Raw genomic sequence first — 27,598 nt, 5'->3', positions numbered from 1 at the left:
ATATCACAACAACAGTAATCAGCAATAATGATAGGCCTAATACTCATAATACAATAATTAGCTCATATAGATCGTAACACAGTCTCAAAGGTAAGAAGTGGATTATCCTTCACCTGAAATGTTTGCCTTGTCATCCTGAAATGCAAATGAGGCAAATGTTGGATCACTATAATTGGGAAACAAAGTTTCCACAAACCCCTTCACTCCATTGGGATGTTCTCTGCTATTCTGGACGGCAAGGGCAGTGACTGTAACATCGAGCGTATTTTGTAGTCTTAAACACATATTTAAACCGATTTCATCAGGCTCCGAAAATTCTTTGAAAAGAACACAAGGAATGGCCTTCTCAGCTGCCATAGTTGCAACACTTGCATAACACAACAGGGTGTTCAGTGCACCACCGTTAACGTTTAAATAAACGTTTTGCTATGTTTTGTCGGGGCTGAACGCAGTCCTGGTTAGGATCTGAATTGCGCTACACAGAGGTGGGGACTTGAGTCACATGACTTGGACTCGAGTCACATGACTTGGACGAGTGATTTTAATTGCTTGACTCTTGACTTGCTGCATGAAGAGAATACTTATGATTTGACTTGGGTTCTGGTGGCTTTGACTTGTAGCTACTTTCTAAAGTCTTGACTTGAGATCTTGTGTTTGGGTAAGATGAGATTTGTTCCAGCAGACGACTGAATTTAAATTATGTTTTCTAAATTTTCATAGAATGATTGAATTTATTGAAGTTGAAACTGATTATAGAAATCAAACTCATGATGCTCTTACCAAGTTTTTATCCTATTAAAGCCATATTGCATTGAAAAGTCCTAGATATTTAGTTTTCTTTAACCCATATCCGGTGCGCGGCCGTAAAAAGTGTGACTGTAACGTGGCTCTGCCAACTGGTGGATCCGGCCCAGAGTCTGCTATCTGGCAAGGCCGGCCCGACGGATTAGCGAACTAAGTGCCTGCTTAGGGCCCCCAAGAGCGCTTGAAATGTTTTGGGTTTTTTTTGTGTAAATGGTAATCATACAAAAACGCAATATTATGTTAACAGGCTGGCTAGCTAATACTACTGGTTTAATCAATTCCCGCTGCCTCTGTCAGAGCTGGTGTCACGTTCATGCGTACTCCTGATGCATGCACAGTCAGACTAACGTTAGGTTACAGTCCTCTCCTCTGTGTCGATGCAGCAAAAAAGTAATGTCGCAAAAAAGGACATATCCTTCTGGAGCAGAGAAAAGAAAGAAGAAGAAAACAGAAGATGTCAGAAGATTATCTTGTTACAGGTTCCTCTGTTCATTTTATGTCATTATGTAAGTATTTATTTAATTGATTTAATATTGTCTGTTTTTTACATTTGCATTTATTTTTTATATAAGAAGGAAACTTTACTGAAGGAGGTACTGTTTATCTAAGTTATTTGATTTTAATTGTAGTTGATTGTTGTTCTGCACTTTTGCACGTTGCAAATTTTTTAAACCAAAAGCAATTAAAGTAACTTGTTTACAGTAAATGCATTGTCTGCTGGTTTATTTTGTTACTTTTCAGTACACCACGTTCAGTATGCCACTTAGTACTGTATCACTTTGTATATTAAAGTGCAAATTAACACCAGACCACTCTTGTGAGTTTGCTACCTTAAGATTCTGCCTCGGTGTACCACGGAGCGGCACAGGAGGTCCTTCTTGCCCACCGCCATGAGACTTTATAACTCCTCACTGAACTAACCACCAACAAACTGACATTGGTATGATGTAAGCAACACAGCTACAACTAATAAAATTGATAATGGGTGTGTTAGATTTACAGTAGGTGTGCGAATGATCAAGCATTTAGTCAATAGTATTGGCGGCACCGAGGCGGTGGGGGGCCCCCAAATCAAATTCTGCTTAGGGCCCCATAAAGGCTTGGGCCGGCTATGCTATCTGGGATTAAATTGATGGACTCTTGACCTGTTCTGACTTTATTTACTGTTCTACATTTAGACTTGGGACTCAAGACTTGAGACTGACTTGGGACTCGAGTGAACTTGACTTGGTCATACCTCTAGCATACTGTCTGAGCAGTCTAGCCTAGAAGCTACACTCTGATCCTCTGAGAAACTCAGGGTTGATTAAAATAATTTGAGGTTTTAAGTTTTTTAGCATTTTATTTCACTATTTAGTTAGTGTCGTCCTTAAAAATAACTAGGCGATATCATAACCATCCTGACCAGGCCAGATGGAGGCGGTAGAGCGGTAATGGTCCGTTATTTTGAAAATCCAGACCTATGACCCGGAAGTGTATTTTTTGCTTGCCGCTGGCTGGACGCTGGTGATGGTTGTCACACAACGTTGAGGCGCATTCGGTGAATTTTTCGTTTCATTAGATTTGTTGAGTGTGTGAAGCCCGAGCTGAAGCATGTATGACCAGGATGAAGGTGAGTCTGACACTTTCTCCTCTGGAGGAAAGAAACTGCAAACCGAAACTTTAACAAACCGCCATGCTAATGTTAGCCGGCGCTAATGGCGCCCTGCTGTATTGTAGCGATAGTTTACTTTGGGTTAGCCAGCAAGCTAACGAGCCAGTCTGTAGTTGTAATGTCTGTTTCGTCAAAATAAATAGCTTGTTTGGTGTGTGATCGGTAAATATGAATTGACACCAGGCTTCTCCGTATCGTGTTCCAGTCAGCCAGCAGTCAGTAACTAACGTTAGCCTTGAAATACTCAGACTTTATAAAGTTCAGTAACATGTTTACAGTGATGCTGATGTTCCTCCATCACATGTGTGTTTACCAGACAACCAGTATGATGAAGATGATGATGAAATCACCCCAGATCTCTGGCAGGAGGCCTGCTGGATTGTTATCAGGTAAAGTAATGCTGCACCTCGTCTGAATCAGCTGCTATCATGCTGTAAATCCTGTTAGAGAAGAAGAAGAGCTGCTGAACCACAGTGAGGCGGCAGTGAAGGTCCAGTGATTCCTAATGGAAGCAGTGGGAAGGCTTTCGGCTCTAAATACATTTTAAATCAACTCGAGAATAACTTCTGTCCCTGCTGTGCTTCAACATTTCAGATTTCCCCTCAGTAAATGTGTCTGACTGAGCTAAATACCTAAAGAAACAAGGCACACAGTGTTTTCGAGCTGACACTTCTGTTTAATCTGTCAGTGCTAATGAACTCATTCTGATTAGTTTCAGTGTGTTTGAAAAGTAAAATTCATATCTGCTTACTTGCAGGTTAATAAAGTTAGCAGTAAATGCAGGGAGGAAGCCAGTGGAAAGTCATTTGCAATGGCATGAAGGAAATGGTATCCTAAATGTTTTAGACAGGTTAGACTGATATCATGGCTTTAACGTTAGCTAAAGCTTTAGCAGTTAACTTCACTCAAACAATCTGATGCTTTCATCCAGAGGTGTGACCAAGTCAACTTTGCTGAAGTGTAGGGCTGGATGATATGGTTGAAATCAATATCACGATAATCATAAGGATTTTTTTCGATATCGATATATATGACGATATGGCTCACATAAGCAAAATCACATTAAATAATCAAATTAATGTTCATCATATTGAATCGAATGATAATTAAATTTTCACATAATATTCCTACCATACTTCATTTTGTCTGAGTTTCTAAATAAAATTAGCTTGTTCTCATCAATTCAGACAGCAGAATTGTGCGTCTCGATATCCCAAAATCACCATATCATCACAATATAATCCCACTGAAAGACGATAAACGATAATATTGAATTATCGTCCAGCCCTACTCAAGTCCCCAGTCAGTCTCAAGTCTTGAGGCACAAGTCTCAAGTCAAGTCTCAAGTCTAAATGTAGAACAGCTTTTGTCAAGACGTAATAAACCTTTTCAAGTCATCAAAGTCAAGTCCTAAGTCACCAGAACCCAAGTCAGGTCTCAAGTCTTCTCTATATGCATCAACTCAAGTCTCAAGCAATTAAAATTGTGACTCAAGTCTGACTCAAGTCCAAGTCATGTGACCCGAGTCCCCACCTCTGCCTTCAACACAGTCTCTTCCTCATCGGCTGCAGTGTTATTTTGGGCAGCAGAAATATCTAAAAAATAATCTCTAAAAAACAGAAAGCCTCTGAGCCTGACTGCTGCGTCACTGTGAGTTTAGCTGAGCTGGTGAAGCAGAGGTTTGGTCCTGAGCGAGTCACACTTGATGAAAGAGTCAAATCTTCCTGCTCATTTAAAATGTGTCTTCCTGTCTGTCTTCCTGTCTGTCTTCCTGTCTGTCTTCCTGTCTGTCTTCCTCCTGCCGCTCAGCTCCTACTTTGATGAGAAGGGTTTGGTGCGGCAGCAGCTGGACTCCTTCGATGAGTTCATCCAGATGTCGGTGCAGCGGATCGTGGAGGACGCCCCCCCCATCGACCTGCAGGCCGAGGCCCAGCACACCTCCGGGGAGGTGGAGGAGCCGGTGAGGAGCGGCGGGACGGTTCCGGTTCCAGAGCATCGGATCCAATCTGGATCTGCTTATCGAACCTGTATCCAGTCCCTTATCTAACGTTTTTACAGAATTTATTGGGAAAAAAGGATGAAGAAAATTTTAAAAACACAGAACTGGTTAACTTTTATGTGATACTGTGTTAAGTGCTTATTCATCACACACACACAAACACACTCACACACACACACACACACACCCTTAGACAAGAGGAACATGCCACAAATTTAGCTATATTCTTGTGTAATTTCGAGAAATGCCCATAGTTTCAAACACTTGTGTCGATCCGCCATGTTGACAGAGGGAAGCGTTGACACAAGTGTATGACATCATCAATGGGGGACAGGTGATTCGATAAGAGGATTCATTTGACTTGGGGATTAACAAACCCGGGTGTTTTGCTAACTTGGAACAGAACCGAACCCTAATCCTGTGGTTTCTGCCACAGCAGCGTTCAGTTTACTTTCTTCTCCTCCGATACTTTTTCCAGTCCGTCTTAAAATCCTCTTCACCCTGTGACTCTGCGTCTTCCTCCTCAGCCTCGCTACCTGCTGAAGTTTGAGCAGATCTACCTGTCGAAGCCCACCCACTGGGAGAGAGACGGCGCTCCGTCTCCCATGATGCCCAACGAAGCCCGACTGCGAAACCTCACGTAAGTTTTCTGTCGCTTCTCTGTTCCTGAAGGCTTTTCATGTTTTCAGAAAGCGTTATCGGCACTGAACTGTGAATGCAGAATCAGGGTTCCTACGCAGGTCTGGAAAGTCTGGAAAAGTATTAAAAATGAATTTGATCATTTCCAGGTCTTGAATAGTTTGGGAATTTGAAAAAAATGTCTGGAAAAGTATGGAAAATGTTGCGGTTCAGGTCCGATACACACATGATTCTAGCTTTTATGTTGTTGTAGAGCCACTTTGAGTCCACAGTTTTTGTTGATGTGCAGAATAATGTTCAGATAGAGGGACGCTCTTATTACCCAGCCGCTGTCAGCATGCATTATATCAAACACCCACCAAAATCAAATCCGGTCAAGAACATAGGGTCTGGGAAAAATATGGAATTTTAAAATGGAAACCGTGTAGGAACCCTGCCAATCATCTCACATATTCTGATATTTGTCTCTGTGAAGAACAATCTTCATCTATACAGTGATATGACCTAGTTAGCAGGGGCAAGATGTCTATCTGCGTAAATCATATTGAACACCAGACAAAATCTTCAAAACAAATCAAGGTCTGGAAAAAGTATGGAATTTTTTAATTGAAAATGTGTAGGAAGCCTGCAGGATGATTAAAGTTAAACAGCCTGCTGCACCAGACAAGCTGAGTTTGGCCCTGAACATTAAACACATCCAGCATCTTTTCCGCATTCTGTCACGGACTAAGAAAAGATTGAAAAAGTAAAAAAGTAATGCTAAATATTAGAGATGGGCCAGACAGACTATTTGAGTGTGTCAAAGTATATGTTACACTATGTTACTGGTGTTTTCATGGCTAGTAATTTGATATAAGCCAGTAAGGTCTAGATCTATATTCTGAAACGACGACACCAAAGTTTCCTCATCCCACCAGTTTTCTAAATCTTGTGGAAAACTAAACTGTCTAAATCTTCCCTGCTAAAGATTCATCATTCATCAACATAAACTGAACAGCAGGCTGAGGCTGCAGGTCCAACAGGAGTCCAGCAGCAGCACAGAGGAAGAAACAGACCAGAAACGTCTTTCGCTCTTTTTCTTCATTAATTTAAGAAGAAACTGATAAGCATTCTGCCTCAAAAACACATGTTCAGTTCATGGTTTTTCATTATTAAGATAGCCAAGAAACTTATTCTCCAACCTGTCAACATGTTTCTCTGCTGTCAGTGAGCCGGTGTTCCTCTGTCAGTGAGCCGGTGTTCCTCTGTCAGTGAGCCGGTGTTCCTCTGTCAGTGAGCCGGTGTTCCTCTGTCAGTGAGCCGGTGTTTCTCTGTCAGTGAGCCGGTGTTTCTCTGTCAGTGAGCCGGTGTTTCTCTGTCAGTGAGCCGGTGTTTCTGTCAGTGAGCCGGTGTTTCTGTCAGTGAGCCGGTGTTTCTGTCAGTGAGCCGGTGTTTCTGTCAGTGAGCCGGTGTTTCTCTGCTGTCAGTGAGCCGGTGTTTCTCTGTCAGTGAGCCGGTGTTTCTCTGCTGTCAGTGACCCGGTGTTTCTCTGTCAGTGACCCGGTGTTTCTCTGTCAGTGAGCCGGTGTTTCTCTGTCAGTGAGCCGGTGTTTCTGTCAGTGAGCCGGTGTTTCTCTGTCAGTGAGCCGGTGTTTCTCTGCTGTCAGTGAGCCGGTGTTTCTCTGTCAGTGAGCCGGTGTTTCTCTGCTGTCAGTGACCCGGTGTTTCTCTGTCAGTGACCCGGTGTTTCTCCGTCAGTGAGCCGGTGTTTCTCTGCTGGCAGGTACTCCGCCCCTCTGTACGTCGACATCACCAAGACCATCATCAAGGAGGGCGAGGACCAGCTGCAGACGCAGCACCAGAAGACCTTCATCGGTAAAATACCCATCATGCTGCGCTCCACCTACTGCCTGCTGAGCGGCCTGACGGACAGAGATCTGTGCGAGCTGAACGAGTGTCCGCTCGACCCGGGAGGATACTTCATCATCAACGGCTCTGAGAAGGTAAAGGCTGCAGACCGTTTATCTTAGAGATGAGACGATATATCCAAATTCAATATCGCAATACAAAATGTGACAGTCTGTATGGTGGGTCAGGAACATGAATGGTGATATCAGCTCTAGAGCTGCAACGATTAATCGATTAGTTGTCAACTATTAAATTAATCGCCAACTAATTTGATAATCGATTAATCGGTTTGAGTAATTTCTTAGGAAAAATAAGTCAAAATTCTCTGATTCCAGCTTCTTAAATGTGAATATTTTCTGGTTTCTTTCCTCCTCTATGGCAGTAAACTGAATATCTTTGGGTTGTGGACAAAACAAGACATTTGAGGACGTCATCTTGGGCTTTGGGAAACACTGATCCACATTTTTCAACATTTTCTGACATTTTATAGACCAAACAACTAATCGATTAATTGAGAAAATAATTGACAGATTAATCGACAATGAAAATAATCGTTAGTTGCAGCCCTAATCAGCTCCATGTTATTCTGCTGTAGTAATCACAAATTAGACGCTTGACCATCACAATGTCACAAGCTCTCCATCCAAATTATATTATTGTCACTTTGTAATTTCTTGGGATTATTATTTTGGGGGATTAACTTCTGTCACCTGAATTTAATGTGCCTTACAAAGTTAAGATGAATAACATTCTGGTTGTTTTTTCAGGTCCTGATCGCCCAAGAAAAGATGGCGACCAACACAGTGTATGTGTTTGCTAAGAAAGACTCCAAGTACGCCTATACTGGAGAGTGTCGCTCCTGTCTGGAGAACTCCTCCCGCCCCACCAGCTCCATCTGGGTCAGCATGATGGCCCGAGGAGGACAGGTGACATCATCTTCTGACACGCCACGACACGCCGGGCTCAGTCTGCTCCTCAGGATCAGCTCAGTCAAAACATTTCAAGTCGTTTTAAACAGCATTTTGTTTTAAACCTGACAAACTGGGAAAAATTCAAAGGCAGAAATACCAACAAACGGTCGTGTTCAGATCTAATAATTTTAATTTCTGTCTTTTCTGTTTCCGTCTTTTACATACCGCATACATATAGTGCTGGTAGCTTGTAGACAGCAGCGTCAATCAAAAAAGTGTTTTTTGTTCTGAGAGACAGACGACTTGTCTGAAAAAAAAACTTGTCTGAGTTGCTTGTGGTGTAGAACGGGCTTTACGTGTAGGAAAGCAGGAAAGTCACTAGAAAAAGAAAGATACAATAAGACTGACTGACTGGTTTTGTCTCACAGGGAGTGAAGAAGAGCGCCATCGGCCAGAGGATCGTGTCCACGCTGCCCTACATCAGACAGGAAGTGCCCATCATCATCGTGTTTCGCGCTCTGGGCTTCGTGTCGGACAGAGACATCCTGGAGCACATCATCTACGACTTCGACGACCCGGAGATGATGGAGATGGTGAACACTTCACTTCCTCTTGGTTTAGTTCTGATGAAGGATCAGGCGGATGGATCCTCCTGCCGGTGTTCCACCCGTTGACCTGCACTGTGTGTGATGTCATCCCGTGTCCCCAGGTGAAGCCCTCTCTGGACGAAGCCTTCGTGATCCAGGAGCAGAACGTGGCTCTGAACTTCATCGGCTCCAGAGGAGCGAAGCCCGGCGTGACGAAGGAGAGGAGGATCAAATACGCCAAGGAGGTTCTGCAGAAGGAGGTGCTGCCGCATGTCGGGGTCAGCGACTTCTGTGAGACCAAGAAGGCTTATTTCTTAGGGTGAGCTCAATTATACAGATTGGTTTTTGGCATTTTTTGCCTCTATTAGATATTTCAAAGTAGAGAGAGACAGGAAAGATTTTGTGCAGTATGTGTGCCGCTTGGTGTTGTGTAAGTGTGTATTGTAAGTGTGTATTATAAGTGTGTGTTGTTTGCAGGTACATGGTGCACAGGCTGCTGCTGGCTGCTCTGGGCCGCAGAGAGCTGGACGACAGAGATCACTATGGCAACAAGAGGCTGGACTTGGCCGGCCCGCTATTGGCTTTCCTCTTCAGGGGGTGGGGCTTATTCTCTTCTTATCAGTTTTGTTTAACCCATTAACTGAGTGTGAATTCTTGTTTATGATGGATAATAATTGATGATATTTAGTATTTGAAGTTTTATTTCCATTCTTCATCTCCTCCTTTTGAAAATAGACAGTAGCTGGTAGCTTTAAAACAATAGAAAAGAGAAATTGTACTATCAATTTGTATTATTAATAATTGATATAAGATGCTAAAAGTGCAGTGAAATCATTTTGCTGTTCATATCAAGGCTAGTAATTGGGATTAATGATCATAATCTCAATATGTATCAGAATAAATAATTATGGGATTATGATTTTAGCCATGATTTGACAGATAAACTCTTCTTGTCGCTCATGTCCAGCATGTTTAAGAACCTGCTGAAGGAGATCAGGATCTACGCTCAGAAGTTCATCGACAGAGGGAAAGACTTCAACCTGGAGCTCGCCATCAAAACCCGCATCATCTCCGACGGCCTGAAGTATTCTCTGGCCACCGGGAACTGGGGAGACGTGAAGAAGGCTCACCAGGCCAGAGCCGGAGTGTCCCAGGTACCAGAACACACTGAGGAACACACTGAGGAACACACAACACACTGAGGAACACACTGAGGAACACACAACACACTGAGGAACACACTGAGGAACACACAACACACTGAGGAACACACAACACACTGAGGAACACACTGAGGAACACACTGAGGAACACACAACACACTGAGGAACACACTGAGGAACACACTGAGGAACACACTGAGGAACACACTGAGGAACACACTGAGGAACACACAACACACTGAGGAACACACAACACACTGAGGAACACACTGAGGAACACACAACACACTGAGGAACACACAACACACTGAGGAACACACTGAGGAACACACTGAGGAACACACAACACACTGAGGAACACACTGAGGAACACACTGAGGAACACACTGAGGAACACACTGAGGAACACACTGAGGAACACACAACACACTGAGGAACACACAACACACTGAGGAACACACTGAGGAACACACAACACACTGAGGAACACACAACACACTGAGGAACACACTGAGGAACACACTGAGGAACACACAACACACTGAGGAACACACTGAGGAACACACTGAGGAACACACAACACACTGAGGAACACACAACACACTGAGGAACACACAACACACTGAGGAACACACAACACACTGAGGAACACACAACACACTGAGGAACACACAACACACTGAGGAACACACAACACACTGAGGAACACACAACACACTGAGGAACACACAACACACTGAGGAACACACAACACACTGAGGAACACACAACACACTGAGGAACACACAACACACTGAGGAACACACAACACACTGAGGAACACACAACACACTGAGGAACACACAACACACTGAGGAACACACACTGAGGAACACACAGGAACACACAACACACTGAGGAACACACACTGAGGAACACACAACACACTGAGGAACACACACTGAGGAACACACTGAGGAACACACAACACACTGAGGAACACACAACACACTGAGGAACACACACTGAGGAACACACTGAGGAACACACAACACACTGAGGAACACACAACACACTGAGGAACACACAACACACTGAGGAACACACTGAGGAACACACTGAGGAACACACTGAGGAACACACAACACACTGAGGAACACACAACACACTGAGGAACACACTGAGGAACACACAACACACTGAGGAACACACAACACACTGAGGAACACACAACACACTGAGGAACACACAACACACTGAGGAACACACAACACACTGAGGAACACACTGAGGAACACACAACACACTGAGGAACACACAACACACTGAGGAAACACACACTGAGGAACACACAACACACTGAGGAACACACTGAGGAACACACAACACACTGAGGAACACACTGAGGAACACACAACACACTGAGGAACACACAACACACTGAGGAACACACAACACACTGAGGAACACACAACACACTGAGGAACACACAACACACTGAGGAACACACAACACACTGAGGAACACACACTGAGGAACACACAACACACTGAGGAACACACACTGAGGAACACACTGAGGAACACACAACACACTGAGGAACACACAACACACTGAGGAACACACACTGAGGAACACACTGAGGAACACACAACACACTGAGGAACACACAACACACTGAGGAACACACAACACACTGAGGAACACACTGAGGAACACACTGAGGAACACACTGAGGAACACACAACACACTGAGGAACACACAACACACTGAGGAACACACAACACACTGAGGAACACACTGAGGAACACACAACACACTGAGGAACACACAGCACACTGAGGAACACACAACACACTGAGGAACACACAACACACTGAGGAACACACAACACACTGAGGAACACACTGAGGAACACACAACACACTGAGGAACACACAACACACTGAGGAACACACACTGAGGAACACACAACACACTGAGGAACACACTGAGGAACACACAACACACTGAGGAACACACTGAGGAACACACAACACACTGAGGAACACACAACACACTGAGGAACACACAACACACTGAGGAACACACAACACACTGAGGAACACACAACACACTGAGGAACACACAACACACTGAGGAACACACACTGAGGAACACACAACACACTGAGGAACACACAACACACTGAGGAACACACAACACACTGAGGAACACACAACACACTGAGGAACACACAACACACTGAGGAACACACACTGAGGAACACACAACACACTGAGGAACACACACTGAGGAACACACAACACACTGAGGAACACACAACACACTGAGGAACACACACTGAGGAACACACAACACACTGAGGAACACACACAAACTGGTTAAGTTGCATGGTTTGTTTTAGCCAATGTGTGTGCCAGATGGGTGGGGTTTGCTACAAACCCTACCACAAACAGTCAGAAAAGTTTCTGAAACTCAATTTATTGAACTTTTCTGTGATTGACGACACTACCTGGGTGGTCCGGAGGTTCTGCAAGGTTTTGGTAAACCTGACCGTTCTGGTTCTCCATGCAGATTAAAACAAAGAAAGAATAATTGTATTTGAGCCAGGCCTGCTAAGAAGCAGCTATAAGAATGCTGTAGATATTATACAGGACAGTGCTGGTGATTGGCCTCTCGGTGTCTCCTCCTCCTCTATCGTTGCTGTGGGCCGACAGTGAAGACAACATGGAGCCGATGAAGAGAGACGAGCTGAGGAGGTTCAAGTCAAATTTATCAAGTCAAGTCAAATTTTATTATTCCACTAGGGGAAATTTAGTTGTAGCCAGGTATTAAAAACACATTCAATCCATCATAAAATACAAAATGAAAGACAACATACCAGACAGAACAAGAGACAACAATACAATACAGTACAGTGCAAGATCACTTCATGTGAAGACAAAAGACGAACAAATTGCAGAAAGAGTGCAGAAAGTGCTTAGTACAATCATTTGTGCAAATTCAGCCTTCTAATTGCAGTGCAAACAAAAGAGTCTTTGAATTTTTTAGTCCTCTGAGTTAGAACTCTATATCTTCTCCCTGAAGGTAGAAGCTCAGACTCCCTCTGCAGGGGGGGGGGGGTCAGTACAGTCCAATATGGCATGGGCCTTCCTTAGCACCTGCCGATCATAAAGGGCAGAGATGTTCATCTGGACGACAGATCATCTCCCGATTTATAAAGAAACCAGATGAACTGAAATATCCACAACATGAGTTTCACTACGACTTCTTCTGTTGTTACTTCTGTGTGAACAAAGCTCCACACTGACATCTAGTGTTTCAATCATCTATGACCAGAATCACCGACGCAGAACTAGAAATCCTCGCACCGCCGGAGACAGCGACGGCATAGCAACAGAGACGCTTTGATGCAGAACGATAAATTGGCCTTCAGCCGAGCTCAGCCTGTCCAGAGTCTGACGTCCAGACTCCGTGTGTTTCCATGTTTCCTGTGCAGGTGCTGAACCGCCTGACCTTCGCCTCCACCCTGTCCCACCTGCGGAGGGTCAACTCCCCCATCGGCAGAGACGGCAAGCTGGCCAAACCCAGACAGCTGCACAACACACTGTGGGGCATGGTGTGTCCCGCCGAGACGCCCGAGGTAAAACACACTGCAACACACACTGTTTTACAAACAGAGGAATGTAGAAAAGCAGTGAAACCTGTGTTCACAGCATCAGCAGCAACATCAGTATGATACAATATTCTGCAGTTTGTGCTCTCAACCCATTTTATTTAGCTGGATGCATCTTTGTTTTGGATGCAAAGCAAAACTACACTTTCTCACCAAAAGAAGCAAAGACAAGTTCTACTTACACTGATGGTTTTAGGAGACATCATGACTAGTGATGGATCTGCTAATCTCACGATATGTTTCAATATGCGTTACAAGGTTCATGATTCAATACAACCAGGATACGATGTGATCAATGAAAGTTCAGTGACAACAAAGTCTGACTGTGCAGAATTCTGTTTATTTCCGAGACACAAATCTTTCTAGCGATGCCATTGGCTGCTAGAATGTAAACAACAATTTAAAAATGTCATTACAAAGTGACAATAATATAATTTGGATGGAGAGCTTGTGAAACATTAGTGATTACTACAGCAGAATAACATGGAGCTGATATCACCATTCATTTTTCACCATACGGATTGTTGTCACACTGTAGTGAAGAGCCTGTATTGAAAACTCTGTGTTATTCATGTTCCAGGGCCACGTGGTGGGCCTGGTGAAGAACCTTTATGTAAACCTGTATTTTGTGTTATTCATGTTCCAGAGCCACGCTGTCGGCCTGGTGAAGAACCTTTATGTAAACCTGTATTTTGTGTTATTCATGTTGCAGGGCCACGCTGTCGGCCTGGTGAAGAACCTTTATGTAAACCTGTATTTTGTGTTATTCATGTTCCAGAGCCACGCTGTCGGCCTGGTGAAGAACCTTTATGTAAACCTGTATTTTGTGTTATTCATGTTGCAGGGCCACGCTGTCGGCCTGGTGAAGAACCTTTATGTAAACCTGTATTTTGTGTTATTCATGTTCCAGGGCCACGCTGTCGGCCTGGTGAAGAACCTTTATGTAAACCTGTATTTTGTGTTACTCATGTTCCAGGGCCACGCTGTCGGCCTGGTGAAGAACCTGGCCCTGATGGCCTACATCTCTGTGGGTTCCCAGCCTTCTCCCATCCTGGAGTTTCTGGAGGAGTGGAGCATGGAGAACCTGGAGGAGATTTCTCCTGCCGCCATCGCAGAGTGAGTCAGCTGCTTCTGACAGGGACTGTTTCTTTGTACAGGTTTAATACTGATAACTGCAAATAGGTGAAATTACTTTGGAAAAGTCTAATCTGGGAGGCAGGATGAAATGATGTGATGTTTTGTCGATGTGGTGAACTTGGTTTTGTTGTCTCAGTTCTGGTAGTTGGATATTCATCAGCTCCTTGTGGCATTTACACCAAAATGTTTTACCAAAGTGAAATGTCCCTTTAAATGATACTCACACTGTTCACTCTCCTTCAGCCTTACTTGGTCTGAATCATTTGGGTTTTCTGTGTTTATGTATTTTTTATAGGAATGTTTGGATGCACATATGATACTTAACATATGAATACTTTATTTCCAAATTGCTGTGTGTACATTTTGGAAAACTCACTGAAGTTCACAGTTCAGTGTCTCTGAAATCCAGATGGTCCAGTCTGTGACTCTTCATATCTGACCTACATCATGACATTATTATTATGATGATGGTGATAATTATTATTGTTCCATGGTTTGCTTCCAGCAGATGGCAGCGCTGCCTTTCTGGAGTTTCCCCACAGCATGGATTCCTCTAATGACAACAATATAGGCAGTTCAGCAAACATGGAACAAAAACCAAAATATTCGAGTGTATTTCACTCGTCCCTAATGTAGAGGAGACCGCCTGGATTAGTTTTATAGGAAAATGTGGAATTCTCTAACTGGCACACATGGGATAAATCTGTTACACTGTTATTATTATACAGGTTATCACAATTTTATAGTATATTATATTATCCATCACAATATTATTCCCCTAAATTACATCACACACTATTCCTGCCTACAACTCTCAGTGAAAACACAGTTGTTGAAGTTGTTGTGTGTGAAGTTTACACACCAAGAATCAGAGCTGTGTTGTTTTTATTCAGCATCAAACCAGCAGAGTGTTGGTCCTGTCAGTGTTTTCCCATGGGAACACACACACACACACACACACACACACACACCCTGCTGCTCTGCACATGACCGAGCTGACTGGATGATGACAGTGAAAACGGTATCAGCTCGTGTCTCACATGTCATGATCAAGTCAAGTTTATTCATATAGCACAGTTTGTACACAGGACAACTCAAAGTGCTTTACATGATTAAAAGAGAGAAATAAAAACAGATGGATAAGATAAAAGTAAATAAGTAAAAGTAAGAACATTTAAAAACAAGAAAAGAGTTTCTGAGCGCTGAAAGTTAGAGTAAGGGCAACATTATAAAATCAGTAAGAGTGTTACAGTATAAAAATCTAAGTTCTGTCGATACAAGTAAATACATACATAAACCGCATGCACATATTTACATATATTTAAAGTGCTAAGAGTTTAATTATAGGCGATGGAGAACATAAAAGTTTTAAGCCTGGTTTTAAAAGTGGTATCAGTTGGAGCCTGTCTGAGATCATTTGGAAGTCTGTTCAGTTGTATGCGGCATAGTAAGTGAATGCTGCCTCCCCAGGTTTTGTTCTGACTCTTGGAGCGGTTAATAGTCCAGACCCAGCTGACCTGAGAGTTCTGGAGGACTCATGGGGTGCAAGCAGGTCGGAGATGTATGCTGGTCCCAGGCCATTTAGTGATTTGTAGGCAAGCAGTAATATTTTAAAGTCAATTCTTTGCTTAATTGGGAGCCGGTGCAGGGACCTGAGGATTGGGGTAATGTGTTCCGATTTTTTTTGTTCTAGTCAGAACTCTAGCGGCAGCATTTTGAATAAGTTGTAGCCGCTTAATGGTATTTTCCAGCAGACCAGAGAAGATGCTGTTGCAAGATGTCAGTGTACAGGACTCCTACACTGCTGGAAAAAAGGAAAGGTCATGGAATGTTAAAATGGTATTGTCCCAGCCTGGAGAAGTTATGAAAACTAATAAATGGGAGAAAAAGTCATTTTTAGAAAATTCATTCCATTTTATTTGTGAAGTTAATGATTTTTCTTGTCTTGAATACTGTCAAGTCTCAAAAGGCTGCGGCTCTGTTGGCTACTGACTGTTTTAGACCGAGTTAAAATATTCTAATCCTTGACTTTAAAGTGAAAAACAAACTAATATGTAACGTAGGGCTGGGCGATATGGTTGAAATCAATATCACGATAATCATAAGGATTTTTTTCATTATCGATATATATGACGATATGGCTCACATAAGCGAAATCGCGTTAAATAATCAAATGAATGTTCATCATATTGAACCGAATGGTAATGTTTGGTGTGATGTCAAACTAAACTGAAATTTTCACATAATATTCCTACCATACTTCATTTTGTCTGAGTTTCTAAATAAAATTATCTTGTTCTCATCAGTTCAGACAGCAGAATTGTGCGTCTCGATATCCCAAAATCACCACATCATCACAATATAATCCCACTGAAAAACGATAATATTGAATTATCGTCCAACCCTACCTTAACGTTAGTGTAGCTGATGGTTTCTTTTTAATTCAGTCTCATTCAAATTTTGTCATGGAGATTTGAAAAGAGGTCATGGGAAAAGTTTTTGAGTTTCATGAGTGAAACTGTGTGGGAAGCCGGACTGTAATAATCACAAAAACTTTCATTCTGCATGGAACTGAAACCAACGAATGATGACTGTGGAAATGGTATCAGCTTGTGTCTTATGTATGATGATGTCAGTGTAACATGTGATGATGTCAGTGTAACATGTGATGATGTCAGTGTAACATGTTAACAGAGTGGTGACTCTTCTGTTTGCAGCGCCACAAAGATCTTTGTGAACGGCTGCTGGGTCGGGATCCACAAAGACCCGGAGCAGCTGATGAACACGCTGAGGAAGCTGAGGAGGCAGATGGACATCATCGTGTCTGAGGTAACTCCAGACATGACGTAACTCCGCCCCCTTCCTGTCAGAACAAACAGACATGACTTAACTCCGCCCCCTTTCCTGTCAGAACAAACAGACATGACTTAACTCCGCCCCCTTCCTGACACACCCAATATGACCCGGCGCTCCCATTCAGAAGACTATAACGATTAGTTGATCAACAGAAAATTACATGTACACATACAAACTGTATGATGTACAGTACATGATGTTGGGCAGGGACGGAGGTTGTGAGTCTTTTCCCATCATGCCCTGCTTGTCTGTCTCCAGGTGTCCATGATCAGAGACATCCGGGAGAGAGAGATCAGGATCTATACGGACGCCGGGAGGATCTGCAGACCGCTGCTGATCGTAGAGAAACAGAAACTCCTGCTGAAGAGGAGACACATCGACCAGCTGAAGGAGAGAGAGTACAACAACTACAGGTGAGGAGAGGAGTCTCTCTCTGTGTCTCTCTCTCTCTCTCTCTCTCTCTCTCTCTCTCTCTCTCTCTCTCTCTCTCTCTCGCTCTCTCTCTCTCTCTCTCTCTCTCTCTCTCTCTCTCTCTCTCTCTCTCTCTCTCTCTCTCTCTCTCTCTCTCTCTCTCTCTCTGTGTGTGTGTCTCTCTTTCACTCTCACTCTCTCTCTCTCTCTGTGTGTCTCTCTCCTCTTTCTCTCTCTCTGTCTGTCTGTCTGTCTCTCTCTCTCTCTCTTTCTCTCTCTGTGTGTCTCTCTTTCACTCTCACTCTGTCTCTCTCTCTCTGTGTGTCTCTCCTCTTTCTCTCTCTGTGTCTCTCTCTGTCTGTCTGTCTGTCTCTCTCCTCTTTCTCTCTCTCTCTCTCTCTCTCTGTCTCTCTCTCTCTCTCTCTGTCTGTCTGTCTGTCTCTCTCAATTCAATTCGATGGTGCTTTATTGGCATGACAAAATGTACACATTTGTTTTGCCAAAGCATATTACACAACAACAATATGAACAATGAGAATAGTGTGAAACAAGTAAAATAACAGGTAAAATAAAAACATTACACCATTACTACTCTCTCTCTCTCTCTCTCTCTGTCTCTCTCCTCTCTCTATCTGTCTCTCTCTCTCTCTCTGTCTCTCTCCTCTCTCTATCTGTCTCTCTCTCTCTCTCTGTCTCTCTCCTCTCTCTCTCCTCTCTCTCTCTCTCTCTCTCTCTCTCTCTCTCTCTCTCTCTGTCTCGCTCTCTCTGTCTCTCCTATTCACTCATTCTCTCTCTTGATCCTCTTGATGAATTTGGGCTCTACATCAGTCCAGAATAGGATCTAAATAAAACCACAGGAATGTTAAATTTCGAGCGTCTTCATAATGCTGGAACAGAGTTTGTACTTGATGCTTCTGACAGACTGAGTTGTTGTTGTTGTTGTTGTTGTTGTTGTTGTTGTCAGCTGGCAGGACCTGGTGGCCAGCGGAGTGGTGGAGTACATCGACACGCTGGAGGAGGAGACGGTGATGCTCGCCATGACCCCCGACGACCTGCAGGAGAAGGGCGTGGCCTACTGCTCCACCTACACACACTGTGAGATCCACCCCTCCATGATCCTGGGTGTCTGCGCCTCCATCATCCCCTTCCCCGACCACAACCAGGTACCAACCCCGACACCAACCCCAACCCCAACCCCAACCCCAACTCCAACCTCAACCCCAACTCCAACCTCAACCCCAACTCCAACCCCAACTCCAACCCCAACTCCAACCCCAACCTCAACTCTTAACTCTACTGCTGCAAATATACAGAAACAAAGCTGCTGCTTCCTCACTGTGTTGTTTTTCTGTGTCTGCTTTGTTCTAGCTTATTACATTTTTCTATTAAAATTGTGTGTATATTATGTGTGTATTGTACATGGGCTTGAAATCCTTGAAAATACATGAATTACAACTATGAATACATTAATACAATTAAATTATCCCACTACTATAATTGGAGAGTGGTTTGTGTGTGTGTGTGTGTGTGTGTGTGTGTGTTCCACCATGGAGGAGAGGAGAGGAGACAAGGAGAGGAGGGGAGAGGAGAGGAGGAGAGAAGAGAGGAGAGGAGACAAGGAGAGGAGGGGAGAGGAGAGAGGAGAGGAGAGGGGAGAGGAGACAAGGAGGGGAGAGGAGAGGAGACAAGGAGAGGAGGGGAGAGGAGAGAAGAGGGGAGAGGAGACAAGGAGGGGAGAGGAGAGGAGACAAGGAGAGGAGAGGAGGAGGTTATAAATTCTAGTTTGAATAATCAGGTCAGGAATGTGCTTGAATTTTGAATGAAGCTCTGGAAGATGCTTGAATTTATTTCCATTGCAAGCAGCTGTTTTAATAACAAATGAGCGTCATTCTGTTTTTTTTTTATGAAAAAATGTGTTTAGAACTTATTCAGGAACCTGTTTATAATATTATTAATTTCATGCAATGAAATCAAATTGGTGTGTGCACATTTGCAACAGCTGAGGAAACGCAGATGTGTTGACTGTAGAGCAAGGCACTAACACTGCCTGGGTCACAGGTTCAATTCCCACTAAAAATACATGATGCAGTCAGGTGAACAGGATGAAACGAGAGGAAAAAAGAAAGAAAAGGGAAAAGAAAAGATGACAGGATGAATGTGTCCCGTCACACGCTGATAAACCTGACTGTGTGTTCTGTGTGTTCTGCTGCTCAGTCTCCCAGGAACACGTACCAGTCGGCCATGGGGAAGCAAGCCATGGGCGTGTACATCACTAACTTCCATGTGCGTATGGACACGCTGGCTCACGTGTTGTACTACCCCCAGAAGCCTCTGGTCACCACGCGCTCCATGGAGTACCTGCGCTTCAGAGAGCTGCCTGCAGGTACAGCTGCCCCCCCGAAACCAGCCAGCTGATCTGTATGTGGTGTGAGCCTGATGTGCTTTACTGATCGGTGTTCGGGCTGCAGCCAACAATTACTTTCATTATCGATTCATCAATCGATAATTTTTATGCCTCTGCGGCGGTGACAGCCGAGGCGTTTTGTTTTCAGGTTTTCTGTCCGTCTCATTCTCATGAGCGTGATATCTCAGGAAGGCCTGGAGGGAATTTCATTACATCTGGCACAAACGTCCACTTGGACTCAAGGATGAACTGATTACAATTTGGTGGTCAAAGGTCAAGGTCACTGTGACCTCACAAAAGACGTTTTTGGCCATAACTCAAGAATTCATACGCTAATTATGACAAAATTTCACATACATAACAGCCAAAGATCACAATTTCACATTTCATAAAATGATGAAGTGATGACATTTTATATCCAAAAGTTCAAAGGTCAACTTCACTGTGACATCATAATGTTTTGCTTACCACTGTAGCTGAGAAAACGATCTTGGGTCATTCTACAAAAACGGTGGAAGTGCTGTCACTTACTTTTGCAGACACCAAAATCCTTTAAGTTGACCTAATAATCACATTAATTATATATGTTCAATAAATAAAGACTGTCCTTGCAATGAGAAAACAAAGTTTATTGGAGGAGGCATACAACCGTGAGGAGGTTATTTCTAGTTTCTATTAATCATTTAGTCTGTAAAATGTCAAAAATAATGACAAATGTCCATCATAAGTTCCCAGAGTCCAAAGTGATTCTTCAGATTTCTTCCTCAGTCTGAGCAGCAGCCTGAAAACACAAAGGATTCATTTAATTTAATAATGAGATGAAACAGAGAAAAGCAGTGAATCTGTGAAGCTGCAACCAGCAAGTGTTTGGTGTTTTTACTTGATAAACGACTAAAACAATCAATTATTTTAAATTGTAATTGATTAATTTTCTGTTGATTAACTAATCGTTTGAGCACTAATTGACATGGTGAGAAGTGTTTTGCAGCTGTCATAGAGTTCAGGTCTGTGCTGTCAGACTGAAACAGCTTCTGTCTGTCAGGTATCAACTCCATCGTGGCGATCGCTTCGTACACCGGCTACAACCAGGAAGACTCCGTCATCATGAACCGATCGGCGGTGGACCGAGGATTCTTCAGGTGGGAGGAGCCTCTTCATCCTCAGCTCGTCCTGCTGCCCAGTGATGCTGCCAGGAGATTATATTTATCATGCTGTTGACAAGGCAGAGAAAAATATAAAATACAAGTTTAGATTCACTAATGATTTGGATGGGAATCTATCATCAGGATATGAGTGTGTTTTCCCTCTGTGTCTCATCTGTGTTGGTGGATCTGTGGAAATGTTTGGTTAAATCCTGTGAAAGTTGTTTTTTCCGTCCTGTGAGATTACAGAGAGATTTAAAGCTGTTTCTTGTCTTCCAGGTCTGTTTTCTATCGCTCCTACAAAGAGCAGGAGTCCAAGAAGGGCTTCGATCAGGAGGAGATCTTCGAGAAGCCGACAAGAGAAACCTGTCAGGGTCGGTGATGACATCAGCAGCTTCTCTTTCTCTTCCTGTCTCAGCTGTAGGGATGGGAGGATATAAGATTTTATCGTTTATCACGATAAAAACACTCAAGATAATTTTATCTTGGTGAATTTCCATTATCGGGATAATCGTGAATATCCTCACATGAGCGTGAATATCCTCACGAGTGACTTGAGAAAGCTGTCTAGCTCACTAACGTTCAGTCCTATTGATTTCCTGATTTATTTCCCTTCGGTCCCTCTCTTCCTATCCTGTGCCTGGCCAGCTCACGAAAGATAAATCACTAAACGCTGGGTTTACACCATTTTATTTGACAGAAAATCTATCTTCTCATTTGATGTAGCCTATTACAAGAAGAAGTAGAAAGTGAAAGTGTTGGTTCAGTTGCATGTACAGTTAACATCGCTGTGCATGTATTTATCAACAACAACAACTAATGTGAGTCTGATCATTTAATAGGCTGTATGCATGTAGAAGTGACCGTCTACAGCATTTCCCTCACTGCAAGTCCGTTCCGCTATGCGCTGCTGTAACGTTACATTTTCACCGCAAATATATTCAGATAGGACTGTCTGCAAACGTTATCCAATCCAGTCAGAAGAACGTTGAAAATTATTTGGTAAAGTTAACTGAGTGATAGAATTTGTTAGAATGGGCTCAGTGGAAAAAAACATACAAAACTGCACATACAAAACATACAAACAGATGAAAAAAAGATATGTGTCCTATGATGCAATGAAAATATTTGTTTCTTAACAAATAGTAGTAGGAACGCTGAACGGCCTCAGTTACACAGCAGTAAAACAAGGTGGAACTCTCTCCTCCTCTCCTCTCCTCTCTCCTCCTCTCCTCTCCTGTCATCTCCTCTCCTCTCTCCTCCTCTCCTCTCTCCTGTCCTCTCCTCTCTCCTCCTCTCCTCTCCTGTCATCTCCTCTCCTCTCCTCTCCTCTCTCCTCTCCTCTCCTCTCCTGTCATCTCCTCTCTTCTCTCCTCCTCTCCTCCCTTCTCCTCTTCCTCTCCTCCTCGCCTCCTCTTCCTCTCCTCCCTCAGGAATGAGACACGCCATTTACGACAAGCTGGATGACGACGGTCTGATCGCCCCGGGGGTTCGAGTCTCCGGGGAGGACGTGATCATCGGGAAGACGGTGACGCTGCCGGAGAACGACGACGAGCTGGACAGCACCAACCGCCGCTACACCAAGAGAGACTGCAGCACCTTCCTGAGGACCAGCGAGACCGGGATCGTGGACCAGGTGATGGTCACTCTGAACCAGGAGGGATACAAGTTCTGCAAGATCAGGGTGAGTCGGATTTTACAAGGTTTTTAGAATGTAATGTGATGATGGTGGAGCTGACAGAAACACCAGCCACAGATCAGCTGTGTGGTGGACAGTGTTGGGCGAGTTACTGGGGAAATGTAATCAGTTACTCTGTACTTATTCCTCATTTAAAAACAAATCACATTACTTTACTTATTCCTCAACAGCAGCAGTAATTCGTTCCGTTACTTTGCGTTTCGTTGGCAGCAGCGGCTCCCTGAGTTTCTCATCACTGTGTTTCTGTATCAGATGTAGGGCTGGGCGATATGGTTGAAATCAATATCATGATAATCATAAGGATTTTTCTCGATATCAATATATATCACAATATGGTTCATGTATGCAAAATCACGTTAAATAATCAAATTAATGTTCATCTCATCGAACTGAATGGTGATGTTAGGTGTGATGTTTTTGATGTGAGAGTTTTTAAAATGTGCTTGTCATCATCAGTTCAGACAGCAGAAATGTGTGTCATGATATCAAAATATCTTCATATCATCACGATATGATTCCACTGAAAGACGATAAACGATAATACTGAATTATCGCCCAGCCCTAATCAGATGCTTTGATAAACTGGATGTTGTGTTTTTCTGTGGAAAGAGTTTCGCTGCCACACAAAGTTTAAAACAGACCAGAATGCAGTGCTGTGGCAGTAACCGCAATATTCCAATACAGCGCTACAGACAAGCCAACCGCTGTGGATGGCAGCAACCGCCACAACCGAGCCATGTTCACGTTTTTTTCATGAGGCTAGGCGGGCACTTCTTGTTTTACACTTCAGTGTGTGTGTGTATTGAATGTTAAATAAATTCATAATGAAAACAAAAAGAGTGTATTGTTTCCCGCCAACAGTGTTGCCAAGATTTAGCGACTTTTCAGACCCCCTGGCGACTTTATTTCTGAAAAGCGACTAGCGACAAATCTGGCGACTTTTTCTGACCATGGGGAACAATGTTAAAGTGCTGAATCCCAAAGCATTTGCCAATAAATAAACCAGCTGATGCCGGTTTGCTCTACTCGCTTGTCATCCAGAGAGTCTGATGATCACAGCGCTCCCCACACACAGCGCAGCCCCCCCTCCCTCCCCTGCGAGCGGAGACTGTAGGTTATATATTGATATGCAAATTAGCATGTGACGTATCGCATACACCGCATACCACTGTTGAACCACCCTGAATCACCGCAGGGGAAATTCCTTCACCGCGAAAGCCCTACCAGAATGTTCTCTGATCCTCGACTGAGATCAGTTCAAAGTAACGGGAAGAGAAAGACGAGGAAAAAACAAAACTTTGAAAATGTCAGAGGAGAGAAAGAAAAGGTTGAAGGAGGTTCAGGTTTCAGTAGCACAGTAACAGAGCGTTACGTGAAATTGTAATCCCTTACACTACTGTTACTGAAAAAAGTAATTAGATTACTGTAATGCATTACTGCTCAACACTGGTGGACAGGGTCGTAGTCGCTCAGTCAGAACAGTAATAGTTTACTTCACTTCGCTTTACTTCGCTTTCTTCAGACTTGATTGAGATGTTCTCAACCTCAGGGTTGGGACCCCCCAGGGGGTCAGGAGATCATTTTGGGGGGGTCACAAGATGATATATGGGATAGGAAAAAAAATTTCTGCTATACAGATTTATTATCATTTGTAATTTTTCTGATCAGTATTTTGCAAGAAAAAAAGCAAAAACTAAACAGTTTTCAGCCTCTATAGCTCCTCTGATAATCAAATGAAACGACCTGAAAAGGGAAAATCAGTTTTTGGGTGAACTGGTCACCACTCTGCAAACACAGTTACAAAATGCTTTACAGTCAAAATAACAGAAAGCACAAAGACAACAATAACGACATAAAGAGAAAAAGTAAAATGACAAGATGGAACAAGAAAAGGAAAAAACAGGATATTCTCACTTCTTTCAAGGTCTGTTTGACCCGCTGCCTTCCTAAGTCTGCTGCTCCTATTGTTCTATGCTTGTTTCTATTGCTTTGTTTAATCTACTGTTTTTATGTTCTATTGTCTTATGCTTGTTTTTATTGCTTTGTTTTAGTTTACTGTTTTTATGTATTGCACTATGGCCCCGGGGACACTATATTTCATTCCTGCTTTTTGCATAACCTGTAAGGAGAGGAATGACAATAAACTGAACTTGAACTTGAACTTGATGCAGCAGGTGAGCAGGGAGTTAGAGATCCTCTGTCCTGCTGGACTGGTCAGAAACCTGCCGGTCTCTGTAGTTCCTGTCTGAACGTTGGAACATGTGAGCAGCAGGTCTTCAGCAGGTAAACAAAGCAGCTGAACCTGCAGCGTCGACACGTTCGGATTCGCCACGACTTGAACTTTCCAAATTCCTCTGCCAAATACTGATCTCATGGAGAGAGTTACTGACAAATTGATTAAATGTCAAGCGGTGATTTCTTTATGGCGAGATGAAGTATGTGTTGGCATATTTGACCCGCTGCCTGCTGGGAGTTTTTAACGCGCTTCATGTCTGGACCCGCTGTGTCTCTGCTGCAGGTTCGCTCCGTCCGGATTCCTCAGATCGGAGACAAATTCGCCAGTCGACACGGACAGAAAGGAACCTGCGGCATCCAGTACAGACAGGAGGTAAAGAGGGGGGGGGGGCAGTATGTTACAGTGAACACTACCAGTCAAACGTTTGGACACATGCATTTTTCTTTATTTTTACTATTTTCCACATGTTAGAATAACAGCAAAGACATCAAAACTATGAAATGACACAATTGGAATTATGCAGCGTAGGCATGAGACGTTATGAAAATTTCATGTCACGATTATCCTGACCAAAATAATTGTGATTCAAGATATTATCCCGATAATCATCAAAATATGCTTAAAACTCTTAAAATGGCACTAAAACATACTGGAATCACTTTACCTTACATTTTGATAAGAAATATTTTTATTGCATCATAGGACACATATCTTTTTTTTTTTGTGAACATCCTTTTTAGTGAAAAACAAACAAGGACAGATTCAGTCTCTTGCCAACACCCAGCAGGTAATCACAATGAGAGAAAAATACATTCATAAAAAGAATCTACCTATCAACCTGATATCCAAACATTCACATGGTTCAATTAGTTATGTGTTGTAAATGCACAGTACATGAATAACTTGTTTTGAGGATATTCACGCTCATGTGAGGATATTCACGATTATCCCGATAATGGAAATTCACCAAGATAAAATTATCTTGAGTGTTTTTATTGCGATAAAAGATAAAATCTTATATCCTCCCATCCCTAATGCAGCGACCAAAAAAGTGTTAAACTAATTATTTTAGATTCTTTGCCTTGATGGAAAGGCAAAGGCTTTGGAAAGAAATTCATACATAGGATCAACTTCTATTTATATTTGTCTAAGAAACTCATTTCAAGCATTTAAGCAGAAGACTGAAGATCAAAATGAAACACAGAAGATTCAGTCAGGATTGTTGGCCTGTAGTGTATGATAATATACAGATGCCTGGGCGCCTGCAGGTGAAGCAGAATATCGGTGTGAAAGCCGTCAGCCGGCTCCAGCAGTCTGACTGAGTTGCGACTAACAATTATTTTCATTATCGATTCATCTTTTGATTATTTTGTGACTAATCATTTAGTCTATAAAATGTGTGTAAATGTCCGTCACAGTTCCCAGAGCCCAAAGTGATTCTTCAGATTTCTTCCTCGCTCAGACCAGCAGCCAAGAAAAATATTTGTTTTATGAGATGAAACTGAGTAAAGCAGCAAATCGGCGTTTTGAAGCAAACGTTTGGTATTTTTACTGGACGACTAAAACGTTGAATTGATTATCAAAATCCTAATCAATTGATGTTCAATTGATCGTTTCAGCACTCGTTTCTACTGATGCTGGATAAAGCAAACAGCCATAAAATCTTCCATGTCAACTAGAGCTGCAATGATTAATCGATTAATCGATTAGTTGTCAACTATTAGATTAGTCGCCAACTATTTTGATACTCGGTTTGATTAATTTTTTAAGAAAAATAAGTGAAAAAAACTGATTCCAGCTTCTTAAATGTGAATATTTTCTGGTTTCTTTCCTCCTCTATGACAGTAAACTGAATATCTTTGGGTTGTGGACAAAACAAGACATTTGAGGACGTCATCTTGGGCTTTGGGAAACACTGATCCACATTTTTCACCATTTTCTGACATTTTATAGACCAAACAACTAATCTATTAATCGAGAAAATAATCCACAGATTAATCGACAATGAAAATAATCATTAGTTGCAGCCCTAATGTCAACAGAGAGACAGTAGTGTGCAGGAAGTTAGATCCTGCAGCAGAGTCCCAGAGAGAAGCAGAGTGATCTGTATCAGAACTTCTCCAGGGTCCAGGACTGGAGTTTGTTTCTGTTCAGACCTTCAGACCCTCTGACCTTCAGTCTGGAGCAGATCACTGCACAGCCCGCTGTGTTGACCTGCAGCCTGGAGAGTCAGTGTGTTAGACAGCGTTCAGCTTGTGAAGTGGAGATACAGAACGTTAATAAATGCTGTTTACACTGATCCATCCGCACATCCAAACAGGAAGTCTGCTGTAGACGACATGGACTGAACAGACACTTGAAGCTCAGCTCAGCGTTCAGATCCAAACAGGAAACTCACTTTACATCCAGT

At 43.0% G+C, this 27,598-nt stretch overlaps 1 protein-coding gene across 1 annotated transcript in view; it reads left to right on the top strand.

The window, feature by feature from the left end:
- The first annotated feature begins 2,298 nt into the window (after positions 1-2,298).
- Positions 2,299-27,598, top strand: part of polr2b (RNA polymerase II subunit B) — a 30,057-nt gene continuing 4,757 nt past the window's right edge. The window contains exons 1-20 of the mRNA XM_071534114.1: positions 2,299-2,416; positions 2,775-2,847; positions 4,268-4,418; positions 4,985-5,097; positions 6,859-7,078; positions 7,751-7,909; positions 8,323-8,487; positions 8,604-8,800; positions 8,959-9,078; positions 9,449-9,635; positions 13,127-13,270; positions 14,280-14,419; positions 17,158-17,269; positions 17,555-17,709; positions 18,672-18,870; positions 19,922-20,090; positions 21,154-21,250; positions 21,533-21,627; positions 22,687-22,937; positions 25,471-25,560. Coding sequence (XP_071390215.1) covers positions 2,398-2,416; positions 2,775-2,847; positions 4,268-4,418; positions 4,985-5,097; positions 6,859-7,078; positions 7,751-7,909; positions 8,323-8,487; positions 8,604-8,800; positions 8,959-9,078; positions 9,449-9,635; positions 13,127-13,270; positions 14,280-14,419; positions 17,158-17,269; positions 17,555-17,709; positions 18,672-18,870; positions 19,922-20,090; positions 21,154-21,250; positions 21,533-21,627; positions 22,687-22,937; positions 25,471-25,560 — 2,856 coding nt within the window. The 5' untranslated portion in view covers positions 2,299-2,397. The remainder of the gene's footprint in view (positions 2,417-2,774; positions 2,848-4,267; positions 4,419-4,984; positions 5,098-6,858; positions 7,079-7,750; positions 7,910-8,322; positions 8,488-8,603; positions 8,801-8,958; positions 9,079-9,448; positions 9,636-13,126; positions 13,271-14,279; positions 14,420-17,157; positions 17,270-17,554; positions 17,710-18,671; positions 18,871-19,921; positions 20,091-21,153; positions 21,251-21,532; positions 21,628-22,686; positions 22,938-25,470; positions 25,561-27,598) is intronic.

This window comes from Centroberyx affinis, unplaced genomic scaffold, assembly GCF_046629955.1.
Source record: "Centroberyx affinis isolate AG114_WGS23_722 - 3 ecotype Tasmania unplaced genomic scaffold, CSIRO-AGI_Caff_v1 ptg002490l_1, whole genome shotgun sequence".
Taxonomy (NCBI): Eukaryota; Metazoa; Chordata; class Actinopteri; order Beryciformes; family Berycidae; genus Centroberyx; species Centroberyx affinis.
The sequence above is the reverse complement of the archived record's forward strand: the minus strand, read 5'-3'. Positions and strand labels throughout refer to the sequence as shown.